Source organism: Alligator mississippiensis, chromosome 1, assembly GCF_030867095.1.
Source record: "Alligator mississippiensis isolate rAllMis1 chromosome 1, rAllMis1, whole genome shotgun sequence".
NCBI lineage: Eukaryota > Metazoa > Chordata > Crocodylia > Alligatoridae > Alligator > Alligator mississippiensis.
Window position 1 is genome coordinate 413,601,627 of NC_081824.1, and position 26,774 is coordinate 413,628,400.

At 45.8% G+C, this 26,774-nt stretch overlaps 1 protein-coding gene across 5 annotated transcripts in view; it reads right to left on the reverse strand.

The window, feature by feature from the left end:
- The window catches only part of LOC102575730 (RCC1 and BTB domain-containing protein 2), a 70,064-nt gene extending 49,131 nt beyond the window's left edge, over positions 1-20,933 (reverse strand). For 2 of the 5 annotated variants that reach the window (XR_009462728.1, XM_059729199.1), the window contains exons 1-2: positions 20,727-20,932; positions 8,295-8,358 (exon numbers count right to left, since the gene is read on the reverse strand). Coding sequence is in view for 3 of the 5 variants with exons in the window: in XM_059729199.1 (XP_059585182.1) it covers positions 8,295-8,336 (42 nt within the window). In the remaining 2 variants the exon portion in view is untranslated. Of the gene's footprint in view, positions 1-8,294; positions 8,359-20,726 lie in introns of all 5 variants that reach the window. The other 3 variants (XR_002094422.2, XM_019500520.2, XM_059729166.1) reach the window with 3 other exon arrangements.
- Between the last annotated feature and the right edge of the window lie 5,841 nt (positions 20,934-26,774).

The following is a 26,774-nucleotide window of genomic DNA, read 5'->3' on the forward strand; positions in this document are numbered from 1 at the left end:
GTAGCCCGGTCATGAAGTTTGCCAAGTTTCAAGGAGATAGGTCCAGGGGTTTCTGGGCAATTGCACCTCATGCTGCTGACAAGCAAAACTCGTGACATGGGTGACATTAAGTAGGCCAGTTCAAACAATGCTACCTTTTATGCTGTTTTTCCATCCCTCCCCCAGAGCACTGGGATTAGAAGGGACCTTAGGGAAGGATGACAGTCACTGGCCAGCTACACACAGTCAATATGAGAGCAGTCCTTCCCCCCTCTTCTCCTTCCCTCTCCTTACTTTCTGTTTCCCTGCAGGCAAGTCCAGCTTGAGCTTCAAAACTTGAAACATTTAGAAACTTTCAAAACATTTTGCCTGGCCTCATTTCATTTGGATTTCACTGTTTTGAGCTCAAAACAAGTTGAAATAGAATTGAAAAGAAACAGCCGGCGAAATTTCACACAGCCCTAGTCCCTTACTGAATGGGAGAGACAACCTAGTGACAGAGGATGCAGAAAAAGATGAAGTACTCAATGTCTTTTTCATCTCTGTCTTCAAAGGCAAGGTCAGCTCCCGGACTACTGCACCTGGCCATACAGTTTGGGGAGGAGGTGAGCAGCCAACTGTGGCAAAAGAACACATTAGGGACTATTTAAAAAAAGCTGGATGTGTACAAGTCCATGGGGTCGGATGGGATACACCTGAAGGTGCTGAGGGTGTTGGCTCATACGATTGCAGAACTGCTGGCCATCATCTTTGAAAACTCACGGCGGTCAGGAGAGATCCCAGATGACTGGAAAAGGCAAACATAGTGCCCATCTTTAAGAAAGAGAAGAAGGAGGATCCAGGGAACAGACCAGTCAGCCTTATGGGGGCCGAGAGGGGACCGAGGAACGGGAATCCTCGGGAACGCTAGCTGGGGTTGCGGCTGCAATCCCGTAACGGGAAGATGGGTACTCTCTATCACCGGAGCGGGAATTAGGCACAGACGGGACAAGTATCAGTTGGAAAAACAGAGATAGCTTTACTTACACTGCAGAGTCATATACAGCTCAGGCAAGAAGTGACTTCACACTTCAATCGTAGTTGCAACAATTCTAATCTCTAGTCGCTAATCGAGGAGCTCTTGTAGACTGGGTAGCTCGGGTCTAACTCGGGCATGCAACACGGAGGATACGTCGTACGGCTTCGGCGACAGAGAGTCGTTGGCAGGTGATCAAACTGCCGGAGTTCCACTCCAGGGGGAATCGCGGAGTTCTCCAACTAGGGCAGAAATGCCCCTAACCTTTTATACGGCTAGCGAGCCAATTGCCAGCCACCACATGGGAATAATTTAACATCGGCCAATCGTGTTATGCAAATCTGCATATCCTCGGCGGGAACTCTATCCACGCCGGAACTCTTCACCATGCCGAGAATTCCCCTGCCTTACCGTGCCTTGTGCTGGAAAGTTCCACTGTGTCGAGGCACTGATCCAAATCAGCTCTGACAAGCCTCACCTCAGTCCCCAGAAAAAATCATAGAGCAGGTTTTCAAGGAACGAATTTCTAAGCACTTGGAGAAAAAAGGTGATTAGGAACAGCTGGCATGAATTCACCAAGGGTAAGTCATTCCTGACCAACCTAATTGCCTTCTGTCATGAAATGACTGACTTTGTGGATGCAGGGAGACCACCAGATCTGATATACCTTGAATTTAACAAGACTTTTGATACCGTCTCCCACAGCACTCTTGCAAACAAGCTAAGGAAGTACTGATTGGATAAATGGACTCTAAGGTGGATTGAAAATTGGCTGAAGCATCAGGCTCAAAGGGTAGTAGTCAATGGCCTGAAGTTTAATTGGCAGCCAGTACCAAGTTGAATGTCCCAGGGGATGGTTCTGGGGCTGGCTTTGTTCAATATTTTCATCAATGACCTGGAAGATGGGATGGAGTGCACCCCCAACAGATGACACCAAGCTGGGAGGAGTAGTAGATGTACTGCAGGCTAGGCCTAGGACTCAGAGTGGAGGATTGCACCAAAAGAAAGAAAGAAATCTCATGAGATTCAATAAGGACAAGTTCAAAGTCCTGCACTTAGGACACAACAATTCCATGCACCAGTACAGACTGAGGACTGACTGGCTAAGCATCAGCTCCACAGAAAATGAGGTTACAGTGGACAATAAGCTAAATTTGAGCCAACAGTGTACCTTTGTTACCAAGAAGGTTAACGGCATACTGGGCTGAATTAGCAGGAGTACTGCCAGCAAATGGAGGAAAGTGATCCTTCCTCCCTGTTCAGCAGTGGTGAGGCCACATCTGGAGTACTCTGTCCAGTCTTGGGGCCCCCCCACTACAGAAAGGATGTGGATAAATTGGACAGTCCAGAGGAGAGCAATGAAAATGGTTAGGAGGCACGGGCACATGACTTCTGAGGAGAGGCTGAGGGAACTGGACTTATTTATGTGCGCGCCGGGTCTGACCCCGGGTCGCTTTTGTCGCTCTGCACACGGGCTGTGGCCAGCAGCCCGGGCAGGCCGGGTCGGAGAGGGAGGTCGCCAAGCTAGAATTAGGCACAGACACGTAACGGTTGATTTTAAGATTATTTTACTTACACCGAGATGGTCGTGGTATAGGCTGAGAACTTGCTTGAGTTACGGTTACAACAGAAAACACGAACACACGTGGAGGTTGCAAGGCTCCACGCAGACAGAACACGAACAATCACGTGGAGCTTGCTAGGCTCCACGCAGACAAACTCCGGATGTCCAGGACAAGCGCGCACAAAACTCATAGTTACGTCTTATAGTAGGCTCCGTTCGAAGACGGGAAGAGGTGGGCGGTGGATCAGGCCGCCAAACCCCTCTGAGCGACACACAGGGTTTCTATTACCCTGCCGCGCACACCCAGAGTCCCCACGAGATGGATGCGGAGTCCTCTTCGGCTTGGGCGGAAACTGCTCAAGCCTCTTATACGGCTAGCAGGCCAATCGCTAGCCGCCACGTGTGAATAATTTAGAACTAGCCAATTGCGGGGCACAAATTTGCATACGATGAGCGGGAACTCTTTGCACCGTGCATTTCTGTGTTGCAAAGGAAATGCACCCTGCAAAGATCGCTGCAAAGTGGCGAGAACACTCCTTTGCACGCGGGTTCTCTGCGCAGCAGAACTCCTCCGTGCAACGAAGCGGCAAACCCACGGGGATAATTCTTAGTGCCGAAGCACTCACAAAAAAAAAAAAAAAAATCAGACCTTTGGGTCATGACAATTTAGTTTAGAGACGGGAAGACTGAGTGGGGATTTAACAGCAGCCTTCAGCTACCTGAAGTGTGCCTACAAAGAGGATGGAGCTAGACTATTCTCAGTGGTGGCAGATGACAGAACAAGAAGCAATGGTTTCAAGTTGCAGCAAGGAAAGTTTAGGTTAGATATTAGAAAAAACTCTCACTAGGGATGATCTAGTTGGAGATGGTCCTGCTTTGAGCAGGAGGTTGAACTAGATGACCTCCTGAGGCCCTTTCCAACCCTAATTTTTTGAGTCTATGATTCTATGTCTAACTTTTAGGTACCCAGCTCTAGGAGTGGAATGCACAAGCACAAGATATGTTCCTAAATAGAGAGGTTAGGAATGGGATTCCTGACAACCAACATACTGCCAGTAAATAACCAATTGTGGCTTTCACCCAGGCTTTGGCGTCTACCCAGATGCCCAAGTTATGGACCCAAATCAGAGTTGGATTCATAGCTTGAAACTCCCTCCTGCACCCAGAGGCTTAACTCATCGTTTCAGACATGGAGTACTGGCACACTTTAGGTGCAACAGTGACAGCACAGTAGTTAAAGCACTTCCCCAGAAATTGTGAGACCTTGGTTCTATGCCCTCCTCAGCCTGAAGGGTTTTAAACCCACATCTCCCATCTTCTAGAAATGTGCTCTAACTACCAAGCTATAGGATAGGATACCTGGGTCATACACTCCATGCCTTCTGTTGAAGCTGTGCCACAGTGCAGCAAAGAATGCAATATTCATGAGGCCAGAAGAAGAACAAGCAAAAGGGAGAAGGGGTGTGTGGCAAGAGGAGGAAGTAGGGGGAAGCTCTAATCACTGGCCTACAGAGTCACATCCCCTCTTGTCCTCTAATCATCACAACAAATTTTGCATCCGTTCCTACCGAGTGACACAGCTTCAACAGGAAAAGTGGAGAGTGCTCCCAGACCCATAACCTATAGCTTGGTAAAAATGCAATGACTTATAGCACAGACGATGCATAGGGGGAGCACAGAGGGGCACGTGCTCCCCACTGAGATTGGTCCACGCCAGCCAGGGAGCGGGGACACTGAGGAAAGCCCTGACAGCACTTCCAGTTTTGCTGCTGACACTTCTGGGGTCAGCGATTGGCCACTGGGGAACTGCCCCCAGTTGGCGATCGGCTGCTGGGGGACCTGCCTCATCAGCCACTGGTGCCCCCTAGACTCAGGAGGTACCAGTCACTATAGAAATCACTGTAACAGAGGGCAAAGTTAGAACAATCATCAAGATTGTGCTCTGCTGTGATGGGGAGAGCCTGGTTTCCAAGTATTGCCTACAAATGGAAACAAGCAGTTCCTTTATTTCAAATCATTAGCAAAGGCATCACTGCGATACTATAATAACCATAATCTAGATAATGTGTGTCAAACAATAAAAATCTTGGGTGATATTCTAGTTGCACTGATGTCAGTGATAAAACTTCCATTGACTTTATTGAGAACTAAGATTTCACTGTTTGTTATTTTTAATTATGTGTTGAAGAAGAGAATTTGAATAGATTTATGCTTGCAACAAACTGCTGAGAAAAATCAAACAAAAATGTTTAAGAAGCACAAATACTTCAAAATGATCAATCCAAAGAGCAGTCAGCCCCCTCTTTTGGGAACATAGAATAAAAAAGGGATTAAAACTTATTTTAATAAGACACAAATATTACTAAATATTTTTATCAAATCCATTTATCATATGACCACAGTTTTTCCAAGTCTATTTATCATGTAACTCTCACACTATATATAAATAGCATCTCATTGTAAATAAAAACTAGAAAGCCTTCACATGTCTAACCTAGAACACTGTTGCACTTGAAAAATATCCACATCTTTTTTTCCACATCTGAAATAACAAAGGCTTTATTCTCTTCCTCCTTTCTTACATTAAATCATAAACCCACACAGAAATAAAAAAATTAAACCCCCCTTCCCCTTACTCTTCTGAAAAAAACTAATCAAGATAGCATCTGAATCTCAAGCAAACTTCTTGCTGCTTTGCCTATCATCAGTGATAAAACAAAAAAAATTATCGAATCCAAATTTACAATCCAATGTTTCACAACAAGACATCTTGCTCTTCAAATTTAACTCAAATCTACAGTGAAGATAACTACCTATATAACAGAGCCTAATGTGTATCCATTAAATCTTTTCACCAAACTCAAAAGAAGCTGTCTGTATGAAATAAATGAAGGCTCAGGCCCATGTTTAAAATCAAGTAACAGGTAAATAAAATTTTACACAGGACAAACGTACATAGCTTTTCTGAATAACAGTCATTAAAGCATTACTACCTCATTCCAACCAGGCAATAGATTACCAAACTGTGCAGTTACAAAGTGTTATTTTTTATACCTCTGATTAACATAAATCATGTGAAGAAAATTCCATTTTCTAGGGCTTGGAATAAATTATTTTCTGGATCAGCAGGATGTTAGTTTTTGACCACTTACTGCCAACTTAGTGTAATTTAATACTAAGACATGATTTTAAAGGCTGCACTTATGCAGCCTATACATTTTGTTTCCTGAAATTCCCACCAAGTTGACAATGAAGAAAAGGAAGGACGTCCAGAGCTATTCCGTTTTGTCCTTTGGTAGCAAAATTTTTCCAAGGTAGAACATTACGCAATATATGGTATGTTATAGAAAAATGGTAAGAACTAAGGGCAAAGAAAAATCTTATTTATTTTTCCATGCACCATAACTATAAACATTAAGTAAACAATACCTCAATTCCACCCCACCCCCACTCAATTATTCTATAAACAAATAGGCTGGCTATATTCCATGTTACAGGGGTGTAGGCTGTAGCTCTGTTGGTCTAAGGACCTAGGCAGACAAGGTTCTTTGGGTAAATCTGATATCTTTGATTAGACCAATTCAAAACGTTGGAAAAATTCTTCTTAGCAAGCTTTCGGATATAAATACCCTTTGTCAGGCTGAGGAAGCATTTGCAGTTGGCGTGTGCTCTTCCTGGACAGAATAAACAGTAAAGCCAGAGGCTGGTATGCATGCAAGAAAGCCAGTCAGTGAAGATGTAAACTGAGGAGTCAGTGGGTGAGAGATAGGCTGTGGGGGCGTGGTGGGGAAAGCAAATGAATGTAGCTGGTAAACATTGGAGAGCTACCTGGGGAGTCAGACGTTAGGCAAGTTATAACATGTCATAAATCCAATGTTTATATTTAGTCCATGATTTTTTGTATCCAGGAGGAACACACACCAACTGCAGATGATTCCTCAGCCTGACAAAGGGTATCTATACCCGAAAGCTTGCCAAGAAGAATTTTTCCAACTATCTGAGCTGGTCTAATAAAAGATAGCAGATTTACTCAAAGAACCTTGTCTGCCTAGGTTAGCTATAGGCAAACAAGGTACTTTGGGGAATTTGAAATCTTTTATTAGACCAACTTAAATAGTTGGAAAAAATATTTTAGGTTAGCTATATGCTTTTCAGTACACTGCCTTTCCTGTTTGATATATTTCATAAGCTATTTAAAGCACGTACACAGACAGAAAAGATGGCTGTATACTAAATTATTTATTTAGCCATTTTACTTTACACTTAATTCCACAATTCTCGGGGGCGGTGGAGGGGTTAATTAGTCAGAACATTAATGTTACTGCAATGGGGGTTTTTAAGCCCTTGACTGTTTTTTTCTGATATCACCGAAGACTACTGAAGTGCCAGTTTTTCAATGTCTCACACTTATTCTTCCAGCTGTATAACAAAGGCATTCAGCACTGCTAATGTGATGAACCCTGAAGTTTTAAAGGACAGTCAAGGTTGTATTCCAATTGTAAACACTCTTTGACTTTCTTGTATTAAGATTCTGGTTTCTTTAAGATTTAGGAAGTGTATTTCAAGTGCCCTCCTGAGGCTCTGCTCAGCAGATGAGTCACCATACATCCATCCAGAATGAAACAGTTTTCTCTTCAGTAGCATTTATCTAAGAGGCTCCCAATAAATATATTGTTAAATAAGATATACTGAGAAGTATAGCATTTCTTAACATTAAAGTCATACACAATAGAAAACAAAGAAAAACAAAAATAGGCAACCAAAACTGCCTAATCAAAGTTATGATATTAACAAATATTAAATGGAGAAAAACAAAGGTGATCTTAATAAAACTTACAAACACCTAAACTCAGCAATCTGCCTCAGGAATCCATAGACATGTTTGACACAGTAAAAGTGTATGAGAATATTATTTGTGGCTCTATTATTCTTTAATATTCTTTCTCTTTACCTTCCATACTATTTTCTCTAAAATCTGAAAGGTAGTATTGAAATCCTGTGTGTCAAGCTACAGTTACTTTTAAGATAACCCACCCTTTTTGTATATACTTGCTTTTCTGATAGTGTGCATTGGACTTTCCCATGTATTCAGAAAATCTGTACCTCTCCCCAACAGCCACATTGTCAAGGAGTTTCAAAATCAAAATTGTGAGCAAGTCCAAATATCAAAGATTTTACCTTTGTGAATACAGTTTTCATATTAACTGCTTCACAACTGACCCAATATTTCTTCACTCCATTTGATCTTACAACTCATACAAGTACCGGCTTTCTCAATTTTCTTCCTGATACAATTAATTTTTAAAAAAATGCATGACTATCCTCCAAAACTTGAAACAAACATTTCATTCAGCCTAACACTCATAGAATGAAAACACACCCCAAAACCAAAAAAAAAAAAGCTCAAAAAAAAAAAAATGGCAGGGGTAAATTATAATACTGCAGAAGGCTAATTCTTACATGTGTATGTTGTCAAAACACTAGCTTGGAATGAGTAACCTTAAAAAAGACACGGGTCAAACTGCTTACAGCAAAAATACAGTATTCACATCTGCTTTTCTCCTAAATTAGACAAACAACATTTCTCACAGCTGCTTATTTTCTAATTTAAGAATTTGATCTTGTGTTACCCTGTAACCTAGACCGCAACTAAAGTAGAATTAGGTAAGTTCCCTAAGTAATACACCATGAAATATACAGTACAAGCATATATTTGGTCTGATGCTCAACTCTGACCTTGGCACTAATTCCATGGGAAAGAGAAGATTCATCCTCCATATGGACCCACTCCTGTTCTGCCCTGCAGAAAGACAATTTTGGTTAAAATCAAGATACCATGTTCACTGCAATAAAGTTTCTAGAATTTACTCTTTTTTTTTTTTTTACACTGAACCAAAACATGATGACAAACTACATGCTGTCATTTGAAAATGAAAACGATCAAAGGACAGGACAAACTACTTGACATCTGGGCAGCACAATGAGAGTCTTTGGACTGCTGTTCTCCCACTGATAAAGCTAATTCTTAGCCCAAACTTGATTTTTTGATTGTGTAGTAAAATTTTAATTACAGGGGTGACTGAAATGGGAAAGGAAAAATCGCTTAACACTTAAATGTTTAGGTCCTTTTTGCTTTCTGAAATAATTAATTTAAAACTTGGCTGATACAGATGCTGAATACGATAATTTTTCTAAACCTGAACAAAGTTGACCCAAAGGGCAGTATATACAGAATATCCTCTTTCCAATCTAATGCTTTCAAATACTCTCACCTCAGCTCCATTCTCAAAAGTTAATTGACTCTAAGGTCCCACAAGCAGGACATGCAGTTGTGATTCTCTTTGCCGCTGTTTGTTACGCTACACGTTTACAGCACAACAGCAAAATTAGATACTGTGAAATTCCAGTATCCAAAAAACTCACACCAAAAAAGGAGGGTGGTGCACGTGGCTACAGCATGCGCCACCTGAAACCAGAGCCTGGCTGCTGGTTAGGGTTCCTTGCACCTGGATCTGCAGCCCTGGGAGCCCTCCAGGGCCCCAGGTAAGGCTGCTGGGGCCAGCCCAGGTGCTGTTCCTAGCCTCCCTTATTCTACCCAGGGGCAATTTGCCATGCACCAGGGCACACGTACCAGGCCATGCCCAGGGACAACTAGCAGAGGCACACAGACTCACCCTAAGATACCATTTTTACACAGCTATTTTTCAGGAAAATACTGCATTGCAAAGAGAGCATTTAGGTAACTTTCTGCTAACATAGTATCTCTATTCAAAATTTATACAATGTCTATTCCACAGGTGATGACACAAAATGAAGTATGTATGGAATCTAATAATTAAACCAAAGAAATTATACCTTTTATTCTTTTTCCCAAAACAAAATTAAAATTACACGATTACTATAGTTCAACAGTATCATCTATGCCTATATTTAAGCATAAATTTAACAACAGGACAAAATTGTACATTTGAAAAATGAATGAATTATGATTGCGTTGGAAATCATAGCTTTGAATTCCTTAATTTTTTGCATTTAACATTTCAAACATAGTAAACTTGTGTGTCAAGTGTTAATGTCTATTGTGATTTTTATCCTTTTTCATTTTCCCATAGAATACTCTATTGTTTCTACTTTGTTGTTGTGTCATCTTCCAGCCTATTCTTATTCACTCAAAACAATGAAGATAAATAAAAGCAGTTGCTTTCATACATCTAATGTCTCACTGTGGCTATAAATGTCACCTAATGTAATGGGGCATAATCTCTCTTTAGGGCTTTTGGCCACCACACAGCTTAAACAAATAATATGTTACCGTGCCAAAAGCCAAATATTTAACTTATATAAAACATTAAACTTAAGCACATGGCTGCCAAGACCAAGTTAGTAATTCTACTACACAACTAGGACTACTTTCATGTTTAAAATAAGTTGTTATATCAGAGCCCTTATACTGAAGCTTTTACTGCTGCAGTCTTCCAATACTCCATAGCAATTTGAGTCCCACAGACCATCTTTTGGCCACTGTTAGGCTACCATAAATCTATACTGCTGCCAGGTTTCACAGAAATTCAGTACTAAATTTATTATATTTTCCAATTTAAGCAAGAACATCCCGTCTATGATCCAACACACATAATCAATGCAAATCAGCTATTCATCAACTGGACTGAAGTATTATAACTTGTTCATGTTTGAACAAAACACAAAGGTTTTGTCTTCATATCTATTTCTCTTAATTAATAAAGGTCCGTTAAGACAGTCCACTACAATTATATTACTCTAACACAACAGTGGAAAGAGATGTTCCATGTTCCCTTCCCTACCTTTCATGGAGGCTCAGCGAGGAAGAAAACCTTTTACCTCATTCAGGCAGAAACAAATAGACCACACTTCCTCCACATAACCCAGAAAAAGTATATACTGGGTGCCTCTACATGAAAAGTTTACTGCAGAGCTGCCTTATTAGCTCCGCAGTAAATCCTCAGCATCTGCAAGTGCAGCCTTATTAGGCTGCAGGAAACTAACTCCACTGTAGGTTATAAAAGTACTATCCTACGGCAGAGTTATTTAGTGTGCAGCAGTGCAGATGAGGATGCTGACAGGCGTAGGCAGATTAATGCACGGGTCGGCAGGGCCCAGGCCCAGGGGCCCCAGCCTAGCCAGGTCCACCCAACCTCCCTCGCAGAGCATGGAGGCCTGCCCCACCCTTGGGAACGGCAGCACCAGGAGGGGAAGGGGCCCCTCCCCCCACTGGAGACCAGGGCCCCAAATCTTAATCTGCCACTGCTGATGGCATTGGCCGGGCACAAGGATGCTTCAGTGTGAAGGCTGCCTCTTGGCAGCCACACTGTCATAGATCATAGAAAAGAATGGCTGGAAGGGACCTCCAGAGGTCATCTAGTCCAACCCCCTGCCTGAGGCAGGATCATCCCTATCCAAACCACCCTATATAACCCATAGTCTAAACATTCCATAAGACTACTCTCAAATCTGACACAACACAGACCTAACACCCCAACCTGCCACAGGCAAAGCAGGAGAACCAGGGGAACCATGGCAACCAATGTCCCACTTCTATGAATTGTTACCAATGTATGCTCAAGGCTTCTGGTACAGAGGAAGGCAAAAATCCCCACAGACAGTACCAATCTGACCATAGGGTAAAATTCCTTTCTGACCCCAAAAATGGTGATTGGTCTGACCCCGAGTGGAGGGGTAAGATGCTCTAGCCAGGAACCTCTCTGGCTTTGATCCCAGCAGGAGCACTGGCACACCCCATTCAAAGTTCCTCTGTCCGTGCTGTGGAGCTAGAGTGGCTGTGGAAAAACTAAGAACAAGAATTTAAAATTTCTCAGTGTTGGGAACACTTTTTTTGTCCCTTCAATTCTGCAGGCTGCAGAGAAACATCACTGCTGTGGTACAAAAGTCAGGAACAGAAAGGATAAAATGGCTAAAAATTGAGAAAGGTATTGAATAAAAGCATAAGGGTTTCATAAAGTGAACAGTATGTGTGGGCACAAGAAACTGAAATGGTAAGGTAGGTTGTTCATACTCAATGGCTGTGTCTTACAGGAGACACTGACTGCGCAGTAGCTCATTCCTACTGTGCAATCAAGTTATGTGGCACGAAGCATGATGTGATGCTACTGCGCAGTAGGAACGCGCTACTGTGCAGTCAGTGTCACCAAAAAGTCATTTCGGGACACTACAGCTCAGTAACACCGGTTACTGGGCAATCACTTAGTGTTTGTGTATGCAAGTACTAAATGATGGTGCAGTAATGACTGTACAGTCAGCATCTTGTATAGATGCAGCCAATGCCTCATTGTTTCTCCTAGCCCCATCCTAATAACTTGTATTTTTCCTCACATCTGCTGGACCCTCTCTGCTGGACTTGATATTATTTACCAATGAATACCAAGTTGGAAAAATTAAGGACTTTCAAAATGTAAATATAAAATTGGAAAAAAGTTTTTGTAGATTTTTTTTCCATCCTTCAATACCTTTAGTAGATATCAAATCACTAAGGAACTATATATAGATTTCCATCTACCCAACTTTGGGGGATTAAAAAGTAAGACACATTTGAGATCCAAGAAGTGTGAAGCAACATAATTAATACTGGATTTATAAATACAGAGACTGTAGAAAACAGTAATACAGTTTGTACTAAACTAGAGGTCTGTTTGAGCAAGCAGATTAGTGAAATTTCCGGGTCAATATCCTATGCTTATTATACCTTTTTGCTTGTGTAAATAAAACTTAGAAAATTTCAATTAGAATATTATCGTAACTTCTGTCTGAGTGTTTGAAGACATTCAAGACAGTCAAGTAGTTCAGACAGTGATAATTGATGCAAGAATATTTTTCATAGATAGGAAAGGATTTTGGGGGACAATGATGCAGTGATTTTCATGTAATCAGCAGTTTATTTTATCAGTAAGAAACAAGATTATAATAAGTCCAGTAATCTAATTTCATTCTATCTTAAATGTCACAAATTAAACATTAATATTTTACAAATGTAAGATTGTCTTTTTAGAAAATACTGTAATAATATTGTTTCTCTTACCCAGTACTAGTAAGTGTGTCATTGAAAGAAAGTCCTTGTTTATTTTTATGTGGCTGATCCCAGGAAATTTTCAAAAGCCCAATTTGAGAACTAAGGTTTTACTTGAATTGTTGCTAGTGAAATTCAAAATATAAACTTCCTCATTATCCTATAACCAACCTTCCAAATAAATAGAACTATAATATTATTATTGGGGCAGTCCGATTTTGTTTAGTGACTGTTGGTAAGCACTGGGTTGCAGCACAATTCAAAATCTAACAAATTAAATTAATAGAATCCTAAAAAATTAGGGTTGGAAGGTACCTCAAGAGGTCATCCAGTCCAACCCCTGCTCAAAGCAGGACCACCAACTAGATCATCTCAGCCAAGGCTTTGTCTGCCCGGGTCTTAAAAACCTCCAAGGATGGAGATTCCACCACCTTTCTGGATAGCCCATTCTAGTGTTTTTACTACCCTTCCAGGGAAAAATGTTATACTCAGTATCCAGCCTAAACTTCCCTTGCTACAATTTGAGACCATTGCTTCTTATTCTGTCATCTGCCACCACTGAGAACAGTTGAGCTCCATCCTCTTCAGTAGTTGAAGGCTGTTATTAAATCCCCTCTCAGTCTTCTCTTCTCTAGACTAAATGAGCACTTGTACACCTGGGGCACCTGCTCCAACGTGCTGCATTTCCAGCACGTCAGAGCAGACTCAATTAATTGAGAACTAATTGAGAACTGATTTATTGAGTCTGCTGGAGCACATAAACTGACGTGCTCTGGCAGCCACACGTGTACAGTGGTACAGAATGCCTCCGTGCTGAGAAAATGGTGGTGGTGCACATTTAATGTGCTTTAGTTCAAAGCACACTGTTGCCATTTTCTCAGCACAGAGGTGCACTGTGCTGTTGATATACATCATGCATGGCAGCTTTTAATGCAGCTCACTTATTAAAAATTCCAGTGCCATGTAAAAATGCCAATAAGCTCAGTTCTCTCAGCCTCTCCTTATAAGTCATATGCCCCCGCCCTTCACCATTTTTGTTGCCCTCCACTGAACTCTCTCCACTGTGCTCCTACCAATGCAGCCTAGTATGCCATCAGCCTTCTTGGCAAGAAAGGGCACACACTGTTGGCTCATATTCTGTTTATTGTCCACTGTAACCCCCAGGTCCTTCTGTGCAGTCAGTCCTCAGTCTGTAGCGGTGCACGGGATTGTTCCGTCCTAAATGCAGGACTTTGCACTTGTCCTTATTGAACCTCAAGAGATTTCTTTTTGTCTAATACTTCAATTTGTCTAGGCCACTCTGAATCCTAGCCTTACCCTCCAGTATCTACTACTCCCTCCAGCTTGGTGTCATCTGTAAACTTGCTGAGGGTGCACTTCATCACATCTTCAATGTCATTGATGAAAATATTGAACAAAACCAGTCCCAGGACCGACCCCTGGGACATTTGACTTGATCCTGGCTGCCAACTAGACATCAAGCCATTGACTACTACCCTCTGAGCCCTATGCTCCAGGGAGGTTTGTATCTACCTTACAGTCTATTCATCCAACCTGGACTTCCTTAGTTTGCTTGTGAGACTGTTGTGGGAGACAGTATCAAAAGCCTTGCTGAAGTCAAGGTATATCACATCCACTGGTCTCCCTGCATCCACAGAATCAGTCCTCATGATAAACCTATGAGGCATGACTTGCCCTTGGTGAATCCATGCTGACTCTTCCTAATCATATCCTGGTTTTCTCTGATTTTAAAAAATCTCCAATTTTCAGATATAAAAAACACCCCAAAATCCTCATTTTCCCATGATGTTTCAATTTAATCACAGAAAAATATGGATTATGTGTTACTTTTTTAATCTGAAAATTGGGGATTTTTTTTTTAAATCAGAGAAAATCAGGATCCCTGCTAATCACCTTCTTCTTCAAGTGCTTAGAAATGGATTCCTTGAAAACCAGCTCCATAATTTTTCTGGGGACTGAGGTGAGGCTGACTGGTCTGTAGATCCCTGGATCCTCTTTCTTCCCTTTCTTAAAGATGGGCACTATATTTGCCTTTTTCCAATCATTTGGGACCTCTCCTGACAGCCAAGAGTTTTCAAAGATGACGTCCAGAAGCTCTGCAATCATTTTGGCCAACTCCCTCAGCACCCTTGGGTGCATTCCATCTGGCCCTATGGACTTGTACATGTTCATCTTTTCTAAATAGTCCCAAACCTGTTCTTTCACCACTGTTGGCTGCTCACCTCCTCCCCAAACTGTGCTGCCAGGTGCAGAAGTCTGGGAGCTGACCTTGCCTGTGAAGACTGAGGTGAAAAGGGCATTGAGTACTTCAGCCTTTTCTGCATCCTCCATCACAGGGTTGCCTCTCCTGTTCAGCAAGGGACCCACACTTTTCCTGATCCTCCTCTTGTTACCGACATATTTGTAGAAACCCTTCTTGTTACCCTTCACATCCCTTACTAGCTGTAACCTCAACTGCGCTTTGGCCTTCCTGACTTCATCCCTGCATGCGCAAGCAATATTCTTATATTCCTCCCTAGTTGTTTGTCTAAGTTTCTACTTCTTATCTTATAAGCTTCCTTTTTGTGATTTAGTTTAGTGAAGACTTCCCTGCTAAGACAAGCTGGTCTTCTGACATACTTGCTAGTCTTCCTGCACATCATGATGGTTTGTTCCTGCATTCTCAGTAAGGTTTCTTAAAGTACAGCCAGCTCTCCTGGACTCCTCTCCCCTCGGTCTGGCTGCCCAGGGGATCCTGCCCATGAGTTCCTTAAGCGAGTTGAAGTCTGCTTTTTTGAAGGGTCCTTACTCTGCTGCTCTCCATCCTTCCTTTCCTCAGGATCCTGAAGTCAGTCATCTCACCATCACTGCTGTCCAAGTTGCCATCCACTACACTATACTCCCTACCAATTCTTCCCTGTTTGTGAGCAGCAGGTCAAGAAAAGCATGGCTCCTAGTTGGCTGCTGCAGCACTTGCACCAGGAAGTTGTTTCCAACACTCTCCATAAATTTGCTGTATTGCCTGCCTGTGCACTGCTGTATTGCCCTCCCAGAAGACGTCAGGGTGATTGAAGTCTCCCATGAGAACCAGGGCCTGTGACAGGGAAACTTCCACTAGCTGTTTGAAGAAAGCCTCATCCACCACTTTCTCCTGGTCTGGTGGTCTATAGCAGACCAATCCTCACCATGGCAACACCCTTGCTGTTCTCTCTTCGGACTCTAACTCAAGAGACTTTTGACAAGCCTATCTCCAGCTTCATACGGGAGCTCTGAGCAATGATATGGCTTTTTTTTACATAAAGTGCAACTCTTTTTCCTTTTCTCCCTTGCCTGTTTATATCCATCCATGATCATGCAAGCTATCCCACCAAGTCTTTGTTATTCCAATCATGTCATAGTGCCATGACTCTGCAAGGACTTCCAATTCTTTCTGCTTGTTTCTCAGGCTCCATGCATTCGTGTACAGGTACCTGAGGTAACTAGTGGATTGCCCCGATTTCTCAAGAAGAATGAGAACACCTCCCCTGTTGCCCCCTTCTGCTTGCTCCTCCTCCAGGTCCACCACTTCCCCACTTACCTCAGCCCTTTGGTCTCCATCCCCCAGTGAACCAAGTTTAGAGCCTGATTCTTTCTTTTTCAAACTACCTGTCATCATCTTCCCTAGCCAGGTCCTTATCCACCTGATTCCCTGAACTAATCCTCATCTTCTCTAATTTAACTGATAATTATCCATGTTTATCAAATGTTTTCAGGAATTCTAATTTCTTCAGAGGCTACTGAACTTTTGGATTTTATAGATGAACATCTAATATGTTTAGGTAGATGACATCTAGTATGTTTTCTTTGTTCAGAAAATCAAATTAATTTGCCACAATCAAACTTTTGGTATATTTAAACTGTATTTTATACTGTAATTCTCATTTACTTCTGTATCTTTATTCTTTCCTACAAAATTTGTTATAAAGCCTAGAATATTATAGTGGTTAGACTAATGGATTTCTTGTTGCCCAGAGTACTTTTTCCTTTCACAAGTACTCAGGGCCAGACACAGGCACGGGTGAACCGGGCGGCCACCTGGGGCCTGAAAAAGGGGGCCTAAAGGGAGCCCAAAAGTGCTAATTTTAAAATTATTATTATTCTCTCTGGTGAAGTGTGGCCCAATATTAAACGTTTGCCCGGGGCCACCAGGAGTCTAGGTATGGTGCTGCAAATACTGCATTTGTTATTCTCAAATCATGATACCAGCCTTAATGAGTGTTGGGAGTCACCGCCATGTGCCCTGGGTTGGGGCCAGAGCTGACACTGCCACCACTGCTGCGTGCACTAGCTCAGAGCCTGAGCTATGTTGCCAACACTCCTTCCTCATGCCATGGCTGGATCCTGCTTCACAATCCAGATTCAGCCCAGGGCACAAGGCGAGTCTCACACCCCTCCTTTGCATAATCTAACTCAATTTTTAGCAATTCTGGTTTTGCTACTGCATTTCTTGACCTCTGAGCAGTGTTGCCACATTTGAAAACTACAAATACTGAATTATAACCTCAAAATTATTGTTCTTAATGAAAAATTATTGTACAACACAAATATTAAGAATATGACATACTTTTTAATCTTTACAAATATTTCAATCATTCCCCTCACCATAAGCTTTGAGAACTTTCACATTTTAGTTGCATTCCACTTGGGAACTGCTATCCTCTGCTGCTACATGTTTACCTTTAGAACAGAGGTGAGCAACCCCCAGCACGCATGCCAGGACATGGCACACGAAGGCATTTTGCTTGGCACTCACACCTTGGAGAAGGGGCTGGGGTTGCATGGCCACAACAAAGGGGCCCCTGGTGGCTTCTCTGCCATCCGCCCTGGCACGCCAACATCTTACAAGTCAAGGTTGCAGGTGTTTTTGGCACTGCCTAAAAAATGTTGCTAATCCCTGCTTTACAAGCAATGTAAAGTGTGTAACATACCTCAAAATTAGTCCATACACTTGAGGATCAATCCAAAGACCATTTAAGGTTGAATAAACAAGGAAAACTTATCTAATATAAAAATTTTCTTCTGTAAGACTCTTTGGATGTTTCTGAATTAGCTTACATTTAGGCATTTTCAGAACAATCTATTTTATATTGTACATGGGTCAAATTTACTATTCAAATGCAATCATTATTCTAATCAAACATCTGTTGGCACTGCCTCCCACCACCGACATAGCATTCTTTGTGGATCAGCTTTTTCTGCTCTTTGTTTATGCCAAATATCCTTGTAAAAGGTGGTCATTCATCCAGTTACTCTGGAGTTCTTCAATACAAAAGTTTTCTCCTTTTCCTCCCCTTTGATAAGCAACTTTGGGTGCAGACAGAAGTGCTGCTCCGAGCTGTAACTCAGAACAATTTTTGCAAAGTGTTTGGAGTTGCACTATTCCCTGAGACCAAAAAGAAGTTCACTGGTGGTTCTAGGGGAGAGGGGAATCTAGCTGTGGGCTGGGAGCATGCAGCCAGGTTCCCACAGCAATGGCCAAGGCTCTTTGCCAGTGCTTGCTGTTTTCAGAATAGGAGGGAGGAAAGGCAGTGGAGGGAGCTCATTCTAGAGGCTCCTCAACTGGTGCTGAAGGGTGGGGTGGGTGAATTGGAGCCCTCCACCTTGGGGGTGCTCCAATACATCTGCCCCACACTTGTGGGGGGGTGAAACCCCCACAGACTGAACTTCCTCTGCTCCCTTTCCCTTCCATTCTGAAAACAGCAACAGGCTGGGAGTTCAGCAGACACAAGTTACAAAAGATGCTACAATCTGATACCTTGTGCAATGAAGGGTCACATTTTCACCCAATCGGCCACTTTTGAAGCTGTCTGCAGCCTTGCACTTGTTTGGTCACAGCTATAAACTGCTTTCTGTGGCCAGACTGAGTGAAAATTGTCACTTCTGTTTTCACCCTTTAGCAACTCTGATTTAAAGAACTTCCAAACCTTTAGCATCCCTGAGCATCTCAGTCCATTTGACTTAGCTATCTAGTTCTTTAGGGAAGCGATTTTCAACTTCTTTAGCATAAGAACACCTCTCCCCAACTGTGCCTTTGTTTCTGGGAGGCACAGAGGCATGAGGACACCAGACCGGGAAGAGCTGCAGCATAAACTGGCTCTCCTATTCGCATTAGGCTTGTCAGAGAACCCTAAAGAGACCATACGTGCCCCACAGTCCTTTCTGGTCTGGCTCTGCATGAGGCACAAGGGGCACTTCTTTTCCTGGCTGCGTATGCAGCAGTAGCACCCCTGAGGGGGTTTATGGCACTCTTGCTGAGAACCACTGCTTTAGGCAACAGGCAGATAAAACATTATACCAAGTTATAAAGGGAAAGGGGATCTTGCCACACATCAGTTACTTTACAGTTTTTCTATTTTGTGAAACAGTTAAGTTTCTGTGTCTTAGCTTCTGCTGACTTCAGGAAGAAACAGACACATAAAACAAATGTCAAGGAGCAGCTCATACACTGTAATTCTCCCCATCTTTAACTCAATGTAACTTTGTTCCTTTATCTATACCTGTGGTTCTCAAAACTTTTTTAAACTCAAGATACCTCTTATTAGATGCAAGGCACTCCTCTTGACTACAGAAAAATAATAGAGCATTTGTTTTCTGTTACATCAGAAAGACTACAACAGGTCATAATGTTTTTAACACTCTGGATTTCTATTTGAAATCTCTGGATTTATTTTCTGAATCACATAGGTGCTTGCACACTAAACAGTGCTAATTGCATGGCACCCCATGGCAAGCTGAAAATGATCTTACCCTGTGGCATCAGAGTGCCACAAAAGCCTGATTGAGAATCGCTGGTCTATTTCCTGAGTTTCAACCCGAGGAGTCTAGAGACAACTTTCAGCAATATCACTGTAAAATTTCATCTACAAAGTGCACATCCACCCTGCCTCCAATATCTATAGTGATTTTGGCCCCACCAGATATCATGGATTTGAATAAAAGAATAAACCTTTTATTCTTCTCATTTCTTTACTCTTATATCACATCAGTGTCACGCAATGCTACGTCACCACCCCTGTCTATTTCTTTCTTGAACAGTGCATAATCAGCAGTATCTTTCCAGTCCTGCTTGCTGTTCTACCATATTTCCGTTGTCCTTATATCTATCTTTACACCTTGAACCAGTAGTTCAAGTTCCTCCATCTGGCAGTCTAGGCTTCTTGCAAGATCATCCAAACATTTCATTTCTTTGTCACTGACCTGAACTAACTGCATTGCCTGACCACTGTTCTCATCCATCTCAGTACTCCCTGGCCCTACCAATCTAGCTGCTTCCTAACCCCTAGTATTCCTTCACCTACTGTCATGTCCTCATTTACCACATTCCCTCTTCCTGTGCACTAAAATCAAGCTGAGACTATTCTTAATAATGTAACCCCAGGGTAGGCATCCAAAGAAACCCCTGATATAGAAGTGGGGGCCTCCACTCTGCTCAACAGTAAGGCTTCACGTCAGGCTGCGATGGGTGGAGTGGCGTGACATCCTCCAGCAACAGACATGCCTGGCACAAGGTGCAAGGGGCAGCGCTGCCCGAATGCTTCCGTGACAGAGACACCCTGGGAAGAGCTGGCAGGACAATGAGGGAAGCTTTTTTTTTGGATGACAAAACCTTGTGTACAGACAGCCAGGACCCAGTGACAGAGTCCTGCTCTAGCTCAGGGCTGAGGGGGGGATGGGAGGAAAGCAGCTTACGGGGGAGGTGCCCGCCCGGCTGGTCAGGGGAGGAGCAGTGGGGAGCACTCCCCTAGGAAGCTGCAGGAAGGGCTGGCCCAGGGGCTGCACACAGAGACGAGGCCCAGCAGGGCAGGCTGTCGGCGGTGGCAGCAGCAGCTCCTCATGCTGGGGCGCGCGCTGCAGCCGTTGCTTTCTCCGCCCCGCCCCGTCCCGCCCCCGCCGTGGCGCAGCAGCGCGGCCCGAGCCAACGTTCCTGTCACGAACGTTCCACGCAGCGCTCAGCCGTTAACTGCCGCCCTGAGGCGGGGGGGCCGTGCGATCGCCGCACGGCTCTCTCCCCGCTGTCTGGGGAAGGGAGCAGATAGCTCCAGCAACACCCTGTGGCCGACATGGCTTACCTTCTCCACGGCGGCGGCGGCGCCTCCCTCCAATGAGACAAGGGAAGATGCCGCTCCGCTCAGGCGCTTCAGCCGTGAGGGGCGGGGGATGAGCGCCTCCCACGGCACCACCTCCCGCTCGAGCTGCGGCGCAGAGTTTAAGCCACCTGCCTTTGCTAGGCGTCTCGGAGCTCGGGGGTGTTTGGGGGGCATCGCAGTGACTCAGCGCTCGCCCCGGAGACAGATTTCCCGCCCCCTGCGCTGAGCAGGCGCGCTTTTTTCCCCGCTGTCACCTCCCCCCACACCCAAGCCTGTCTGAGTTTGCTGAGCTCCAAGCTGCCTCGGGTGTGGGCACTACCCCCAGGCCATTCCCCACCTCGCTTCCCCACACGTCCCCTGCCTCCTGAAGGACGCAAGCGCCAATGCAAAGTGTGACGAAGACCCAGAGGGCCACATGGTCCAAGGCACCTTAAATGTTGAGGGGTTTTTTTAGTCTGAATAGGATGCTTAGAAAGAAAAGTGAGGGAGGGGAAGCCAGTTGCTTATGGGCCAAGTAAGTCCCAGGATTGAAAAAAACAGTGGCATTCCAAATAGGATAGTGGACAACCCTCTTGTTTTTATGGGTTGGGAAATTGGGGGGGTCCCCTATATCCCTACTGAAGTTGGGGACTCTGCCTAGCCTTCTGTGAGGGCACCTTAAAGTCCCGGTGAATTCTTGGGGCAGGGGGGAGTTGCAAGGCATTTAAAGTAGCTCTTTGTCGTCCCCCGCCCACTCCCAAACTTAGTACATGGAGGTTGTCTGTTGTCAGCTGGGAATGGGGTGAGTGTCACACCCTGTGTCACCCCGGGCTCAGCTTGTCCTTACTCACCCCAGCCCGTGCTGGAGTGGCCCTAGGAGCAGCTGACACCGGCTGCCTGCACCAGGGCAAGGCGCAGCCCAGGAGCAGAGGTGAAGGGACAGGCGGAACAAGGTGCAGCCCAGCGGCTGCAGCCAGCTGGTGCTGGCTGCTCCCAAGGCCACTGCAGCTGGGGCTGGGTTGAGTGCCACACTGCTCCCTCTGCTTTGCTGCCTTGTGCAGCCCTGGGAGCAGCACCCCTCCCCCACCCCTTCCCTAGTCCCAACCTCACTCACTCTCTCCTCCCTCACCACCATGGGAATCTATCCCTATTTGTTACATTGTAAAGTGGGTTCGTTTTATGCAAATTTGATTTACGCGCCGTTCTCCGGGAACGCATGTACCGCATAAACCGAGGGAAACCTGTATATTATTCAATTTAAGATCAAACAAAAACAAATATAATTATTGGTATGTCATTAATTTGCTAGATTATGTATTAAGTTGAGAAAAACACAACAAACTAAGCAAAAATAGTCAAAATAAAAGAAATTCTGTCATTAGTCCTGTAGCCATAGGTGGAGGGAGACATTTTTTGGGTTGGAGGAGGAGGGGGCTGAGTGCTCACATGCATGTGCGCACCCCCCCACAGAAAAGTCTGCCGGGGAAGGGGCAGAGGGAGGGGAAAGGGCCATGGGGGGAGAGTGGGGCTGGGACCAGGCAGGGATAGGAGCACAGCTGGGATCAGGGCTGGGGCCCACTGCACCCGTGCGGCCGCCCCTTCCCCCATGCTCGGAGTCGTTGCCCGGTGCTGGCATGCCTCGCAAATTTGCCACCCCCCCAGCCCCACACCAGCCCCAGCTGCCTCCCTGCACTGGGGCCAGCTCCAGCTGCACTGCTGGGCTGGGGGGGAAGGAGCTCATGGGACCCCCATGCCTGCCCCACATCGTCCCTGGGAAGAGCTTGGCACAGCCTGGCAACTCCTTCAGAGTCAAGGTGCTGGGCAGCCAGCGGTGGGGTGCGGGGCACGTGGCCCCCTGATCTTTGCACGGGGCAAGGGCAGGCTGGGTTCTGCCTACTCCCTGCCTCACTGCCACCTTTGAAAGTGGTGCAGTGTGGTGCCATGTGCCTCACTGCCCTGCATGCCCAGCAGCGCGACTCACATGGCACCATGCCACTTTCAAAGGTGGCAGCAAGGCAGGGAGCAGGCAGAACCCAGCCTGCAACTGCAGCCCGCCTTTGCCCTGTGCAAAGATCAGGGGGCCATGTGTCCCCACTCTTGGCTCTCCAGAGCCATGATGTGCCTCTGGAGGAGTTGCTGGACTCTGATTGCCCCATGACCTGGTCCAGATGGTGCCCCATTTGCCATGAATGGGGCCCCGGCTGGTTGTGAGCCCGCCGGCTTGTCCAGAGGTGTGGTGTGGGGATGCCAAGGGAGAGGGGGAACGTGCCTTCCCTCCCCCGACTCCCCCCACAGTGCACAAGCTGCTGGGCTCCGATTGCCCCATGACCCAGCCTGGCCCCGTGAATGGGGCCCCTGCCAGTTGGGTCATGGAGCAATCCCCACAGTGCAGCAGGGAGTGTGTTGGGGCAAATGGTTCACCCCTGCCCCTACCCCACTGCCTCCTGCACTGTGGGGATCTCGCTCTGTCCCACCTTCCCCCGAAGCCCAGGTAAAGAAAACAGAAAGAAACTAACCTGCCTGCTAAGTTGGCTGTGATCCTGACCGCGCAGAGTATGTGTGTATGTGCACACCTCTCCCCCGCTCCTGCAGCAGCCTGTGGCCAGGCTGCCCTAGGGCCCTACCTCCTGTCTGTGTTTGTGGGGCTGAGCCCAGTTAGCCCCTTCTCTCCCCCCACCCTGTTCTGCTGCCTATGCTTGTGGTCATTATAGTTAAATCTACATCTCTTATTCAGATTCACAAAACATAATCTGGCCTTCTTGAATGTCTTGATAGTGCCTCCAGTACTTCACTGTCATTACATTTCATTACAACTGAGTTAATATTACCCGAGTTAAGGTTTTCAGCTAGGGCTAAAAACAGTCTTCACGACCATGAAATAGATGAGAGACATTGCCAGGAATGGCAAACAGGCAGCAAAATGTCAGAAGAAAGGATCACTTCAAGAGTGGAACATCAAGTCCATTAAAAACAATGCAAGGTCATTAACACCTGTGGAGTGGAGAGAAAGTAGCAGAAATCAGGGAGATGATACTGAGCAACAAAGTCAGTTGACTCTGACAGCATTGCCGGGATAGAAATGCTACTGCCCCTCCCAGGCAGCTGGTTTTAAAGTTTGAGTGAAGCAGGAGTCAGCTACAACTGTACCTCACTGGATCTGCTCATGAAGGGACCTCATAAGACAGAGGCGGGCAATTATTTTGGGTGAAGGGCTGCTTAATGTGTTTGGGTGAGCTGTCGAGAGCTGCCTAGGTAGTCCTGACCCTTGACAGTTGCCCTGCCCCCTTATTGCCAAGGAAGGCCCAGGATGGAATAGGACCCCTACTAAATGGGCAGAAGCAATTGGTGACGGACGGGGGGACAAGGCTGAACTCCTCAACGAGTTCTTTGCCTCAGTGTTCCTAAGTGAGGGGCAGGACAAGGCTCTCACTGGGATTGTAGAGAGGCAGCAGCAGGAGGCCAGACTACCATGCGTAGACCCTGAGATGGTGCAGAGTCACTTGGAGGCACTGGATGTCTTTAAGTTGGCAGGCCCAGATGAGCTCCATCCGAGTGTACTGAAGGCACTGGCTGACGTCATTGCGAAGCCACTGGCGGTAATATTTGAGCAGTCATGGCGCATGGGCCAGGTCCCGGAGGACTGGAAAAGGGCCAACGTGGTCCCCATTTTCAAGAAGGGGAGGAAGGAGGACCCAGGCAACTATAGACCAGTCAGTCTCACCTCCATCCTAGGCAAAGTCTTTGAAAAAATTATCAAGGCTCACATTTGCAAGAGCCCGGCAAGACAAATTATGCTGAGGGGAAACCAGCACGGGTTCGTAGCAGGTAGATCATGCCTGACTAATCCAGTCTCTTTTTATGACCAGGTTACAAAATGCCTGGACACAGGAGTAGGGGTGGATGTCATATACTTAGACTTCAGGAAGGCCTTCGATACGGTATCCCACCCCATACTGGTAAACAAGTTAAGAGGCTATGACTTGGATGACTACACAGTCCAGTGGGTGGCGAATTGGCTAGAGGGTCGCACCCAGAGAGTTGTAGTGGATGGGTCAGTATCGACCGGGAAGGGTGTGGGCAGTGGGGTCCCTCAGGGCTCGGTCCTTGGACTGATACTCTTCAATATCTTCATCAGTGACTTGAACGAGGGAGTGAAGTGTACTCTGTCCAAGTTTGCAGATGACACAAAACTGAGGGGAGAAGTGGACACGCCGGAGGGCAGGGAACAACTACAAGCAGACCTGGACAGGTTGGACATATGGGCAGAAAACAACAGAATGCAATTCACCAAGGAGAAATGCAAAGTGCTACACCTAGGGAGGAAAAATGTCCAGCATACCTACTGCCTGGGAAATGACCTGCTTGGTGGAACGGAAGCAGAAAGGGATCATGAACATGAGTCGGCAGTGTGACGAAGCCATCAGAAAAGCTAATGGCACTTTATCGTGCATCAGCAGATGCATGGTGAACAGATCCAAGGAGGTGATACTTCCCATCTATAGGGCGCTGGTTAGACTGCAGTTGGAATACTGCGTGCAGTTTTGGGCGCCACACTTCAAGAGGGATGTGGATAACCTGGAGAGGGTCCAGAGAAGGGCCACTCGTATGGTTAAGGACTTGCAGGCCAAGTCCTATGAGGAGAGACTGGGGCACCTGGACCTCTTCAGCCTCCGCAAGAGAAGGTTGAGAGGCGACCTTGTGGCTGCCTATAAGTTCATCACGGGGGCACAGAAGGGAATTGGTGAGGTTTTATTCAACAAGGCGCCCCCGGGGGTTACAAGAAATAATGGCCATAAGCTAGCAGAGAGCAGATTTAGACTAGACATTAGGAAGAACTTCTTCACAGTTCGAGTGGCCAAGGTCTGGAATGGGATCCCAAGGGAGGTGGTGCTCTCCCCTACCCTGGGGGTCTTCAAGAGGAGGTTAGATAAGCATCTAGCTGGGGTCATCTGAACCCAGCACTCTTTCCTGCCTATGCAGGGGGTTGAACTCGATGATCTATTGAGGTCCCTTCCGACCCTAGCATCTATGAATCTATGAGTCTTCTAATTGGAAGCCCCACCCCCAAGCCCCTACCTTTGCTGCTGGAAGTCCTTCCCCTTGCCCTCCCAGAAATACTCCTTTTGGGAGCTGGGGTTGCCATCTTGGGACCAGAAAAAACTATATCATACACTAAAAGTCAAACACCTACTGTAACATATTTTAATTTTATTACAAAACATATTTTTATCATGATTTGTGTTTGCATACTGTATATAGAGGTGATTGCATAATAACTCAAGAATAAATTCTTACTTTTGTAAGTTGTGACAGGTGTATGGTAAGGTGTGGGTGGGGGGGTGTATATGGTGGGGGGGTGTTATGTGTGTGGTGTGTGTATGTGGGGGGTGTGTATGGTAGGATGTGGGAGGTTTGTGAGGGGGTGTAGCTGTGTGGGGGCATAGGGTATGCTGGGGGCTTGTGTATATGTGGGGGGTTGTGGGAGCAAGCTGTGGGTGTGAGGGAGGTTGGAGGTATAGGGACCCCCCTCACACGCCCCCCCATGGCACCGCAGCAGGCAGCGTGCTCAGGGAACAGGTGCAGCTCCAGCCAGCACTGCACATTGCAGTGAGGGGCACAGCCTCCACCAGTCTGCCTGTATTGCCAATGCTCCCTGTCACACATGTGCCGCCCCTGCACTCGCACAGCAGGGAGGGAAGCTCCATGTGCTGGAGCCAGGTGCCTTCCCCACCGGGGCTGCGCAGCACCGGAGAGAAGCCTCAGGCTGGAGCCGGCTGCCTTTCCTGCTGGGGCTGCACTGCAGAAGAGAGAAGCCCCAGGAGCCTTCACCTGCGGAGCAGGGAAGGCAGCCGGCTCCAGCACATGGGGCTTCCCTCCCTGCCTTGCGAGTGCAAGGGCTGCACATGCATGACAGGGAGCACGAGCAATACAGGTAGCCCAGCGGAGGCTGTTCCCCTTGCAGTGATGTGTAGTGCTGGCCACAGCTGTGCCATGCCAGGCACCTGCGCCCTGAGCGCCCCGCCTGCTGCTGCTGCTGCCACCACCTGCAGG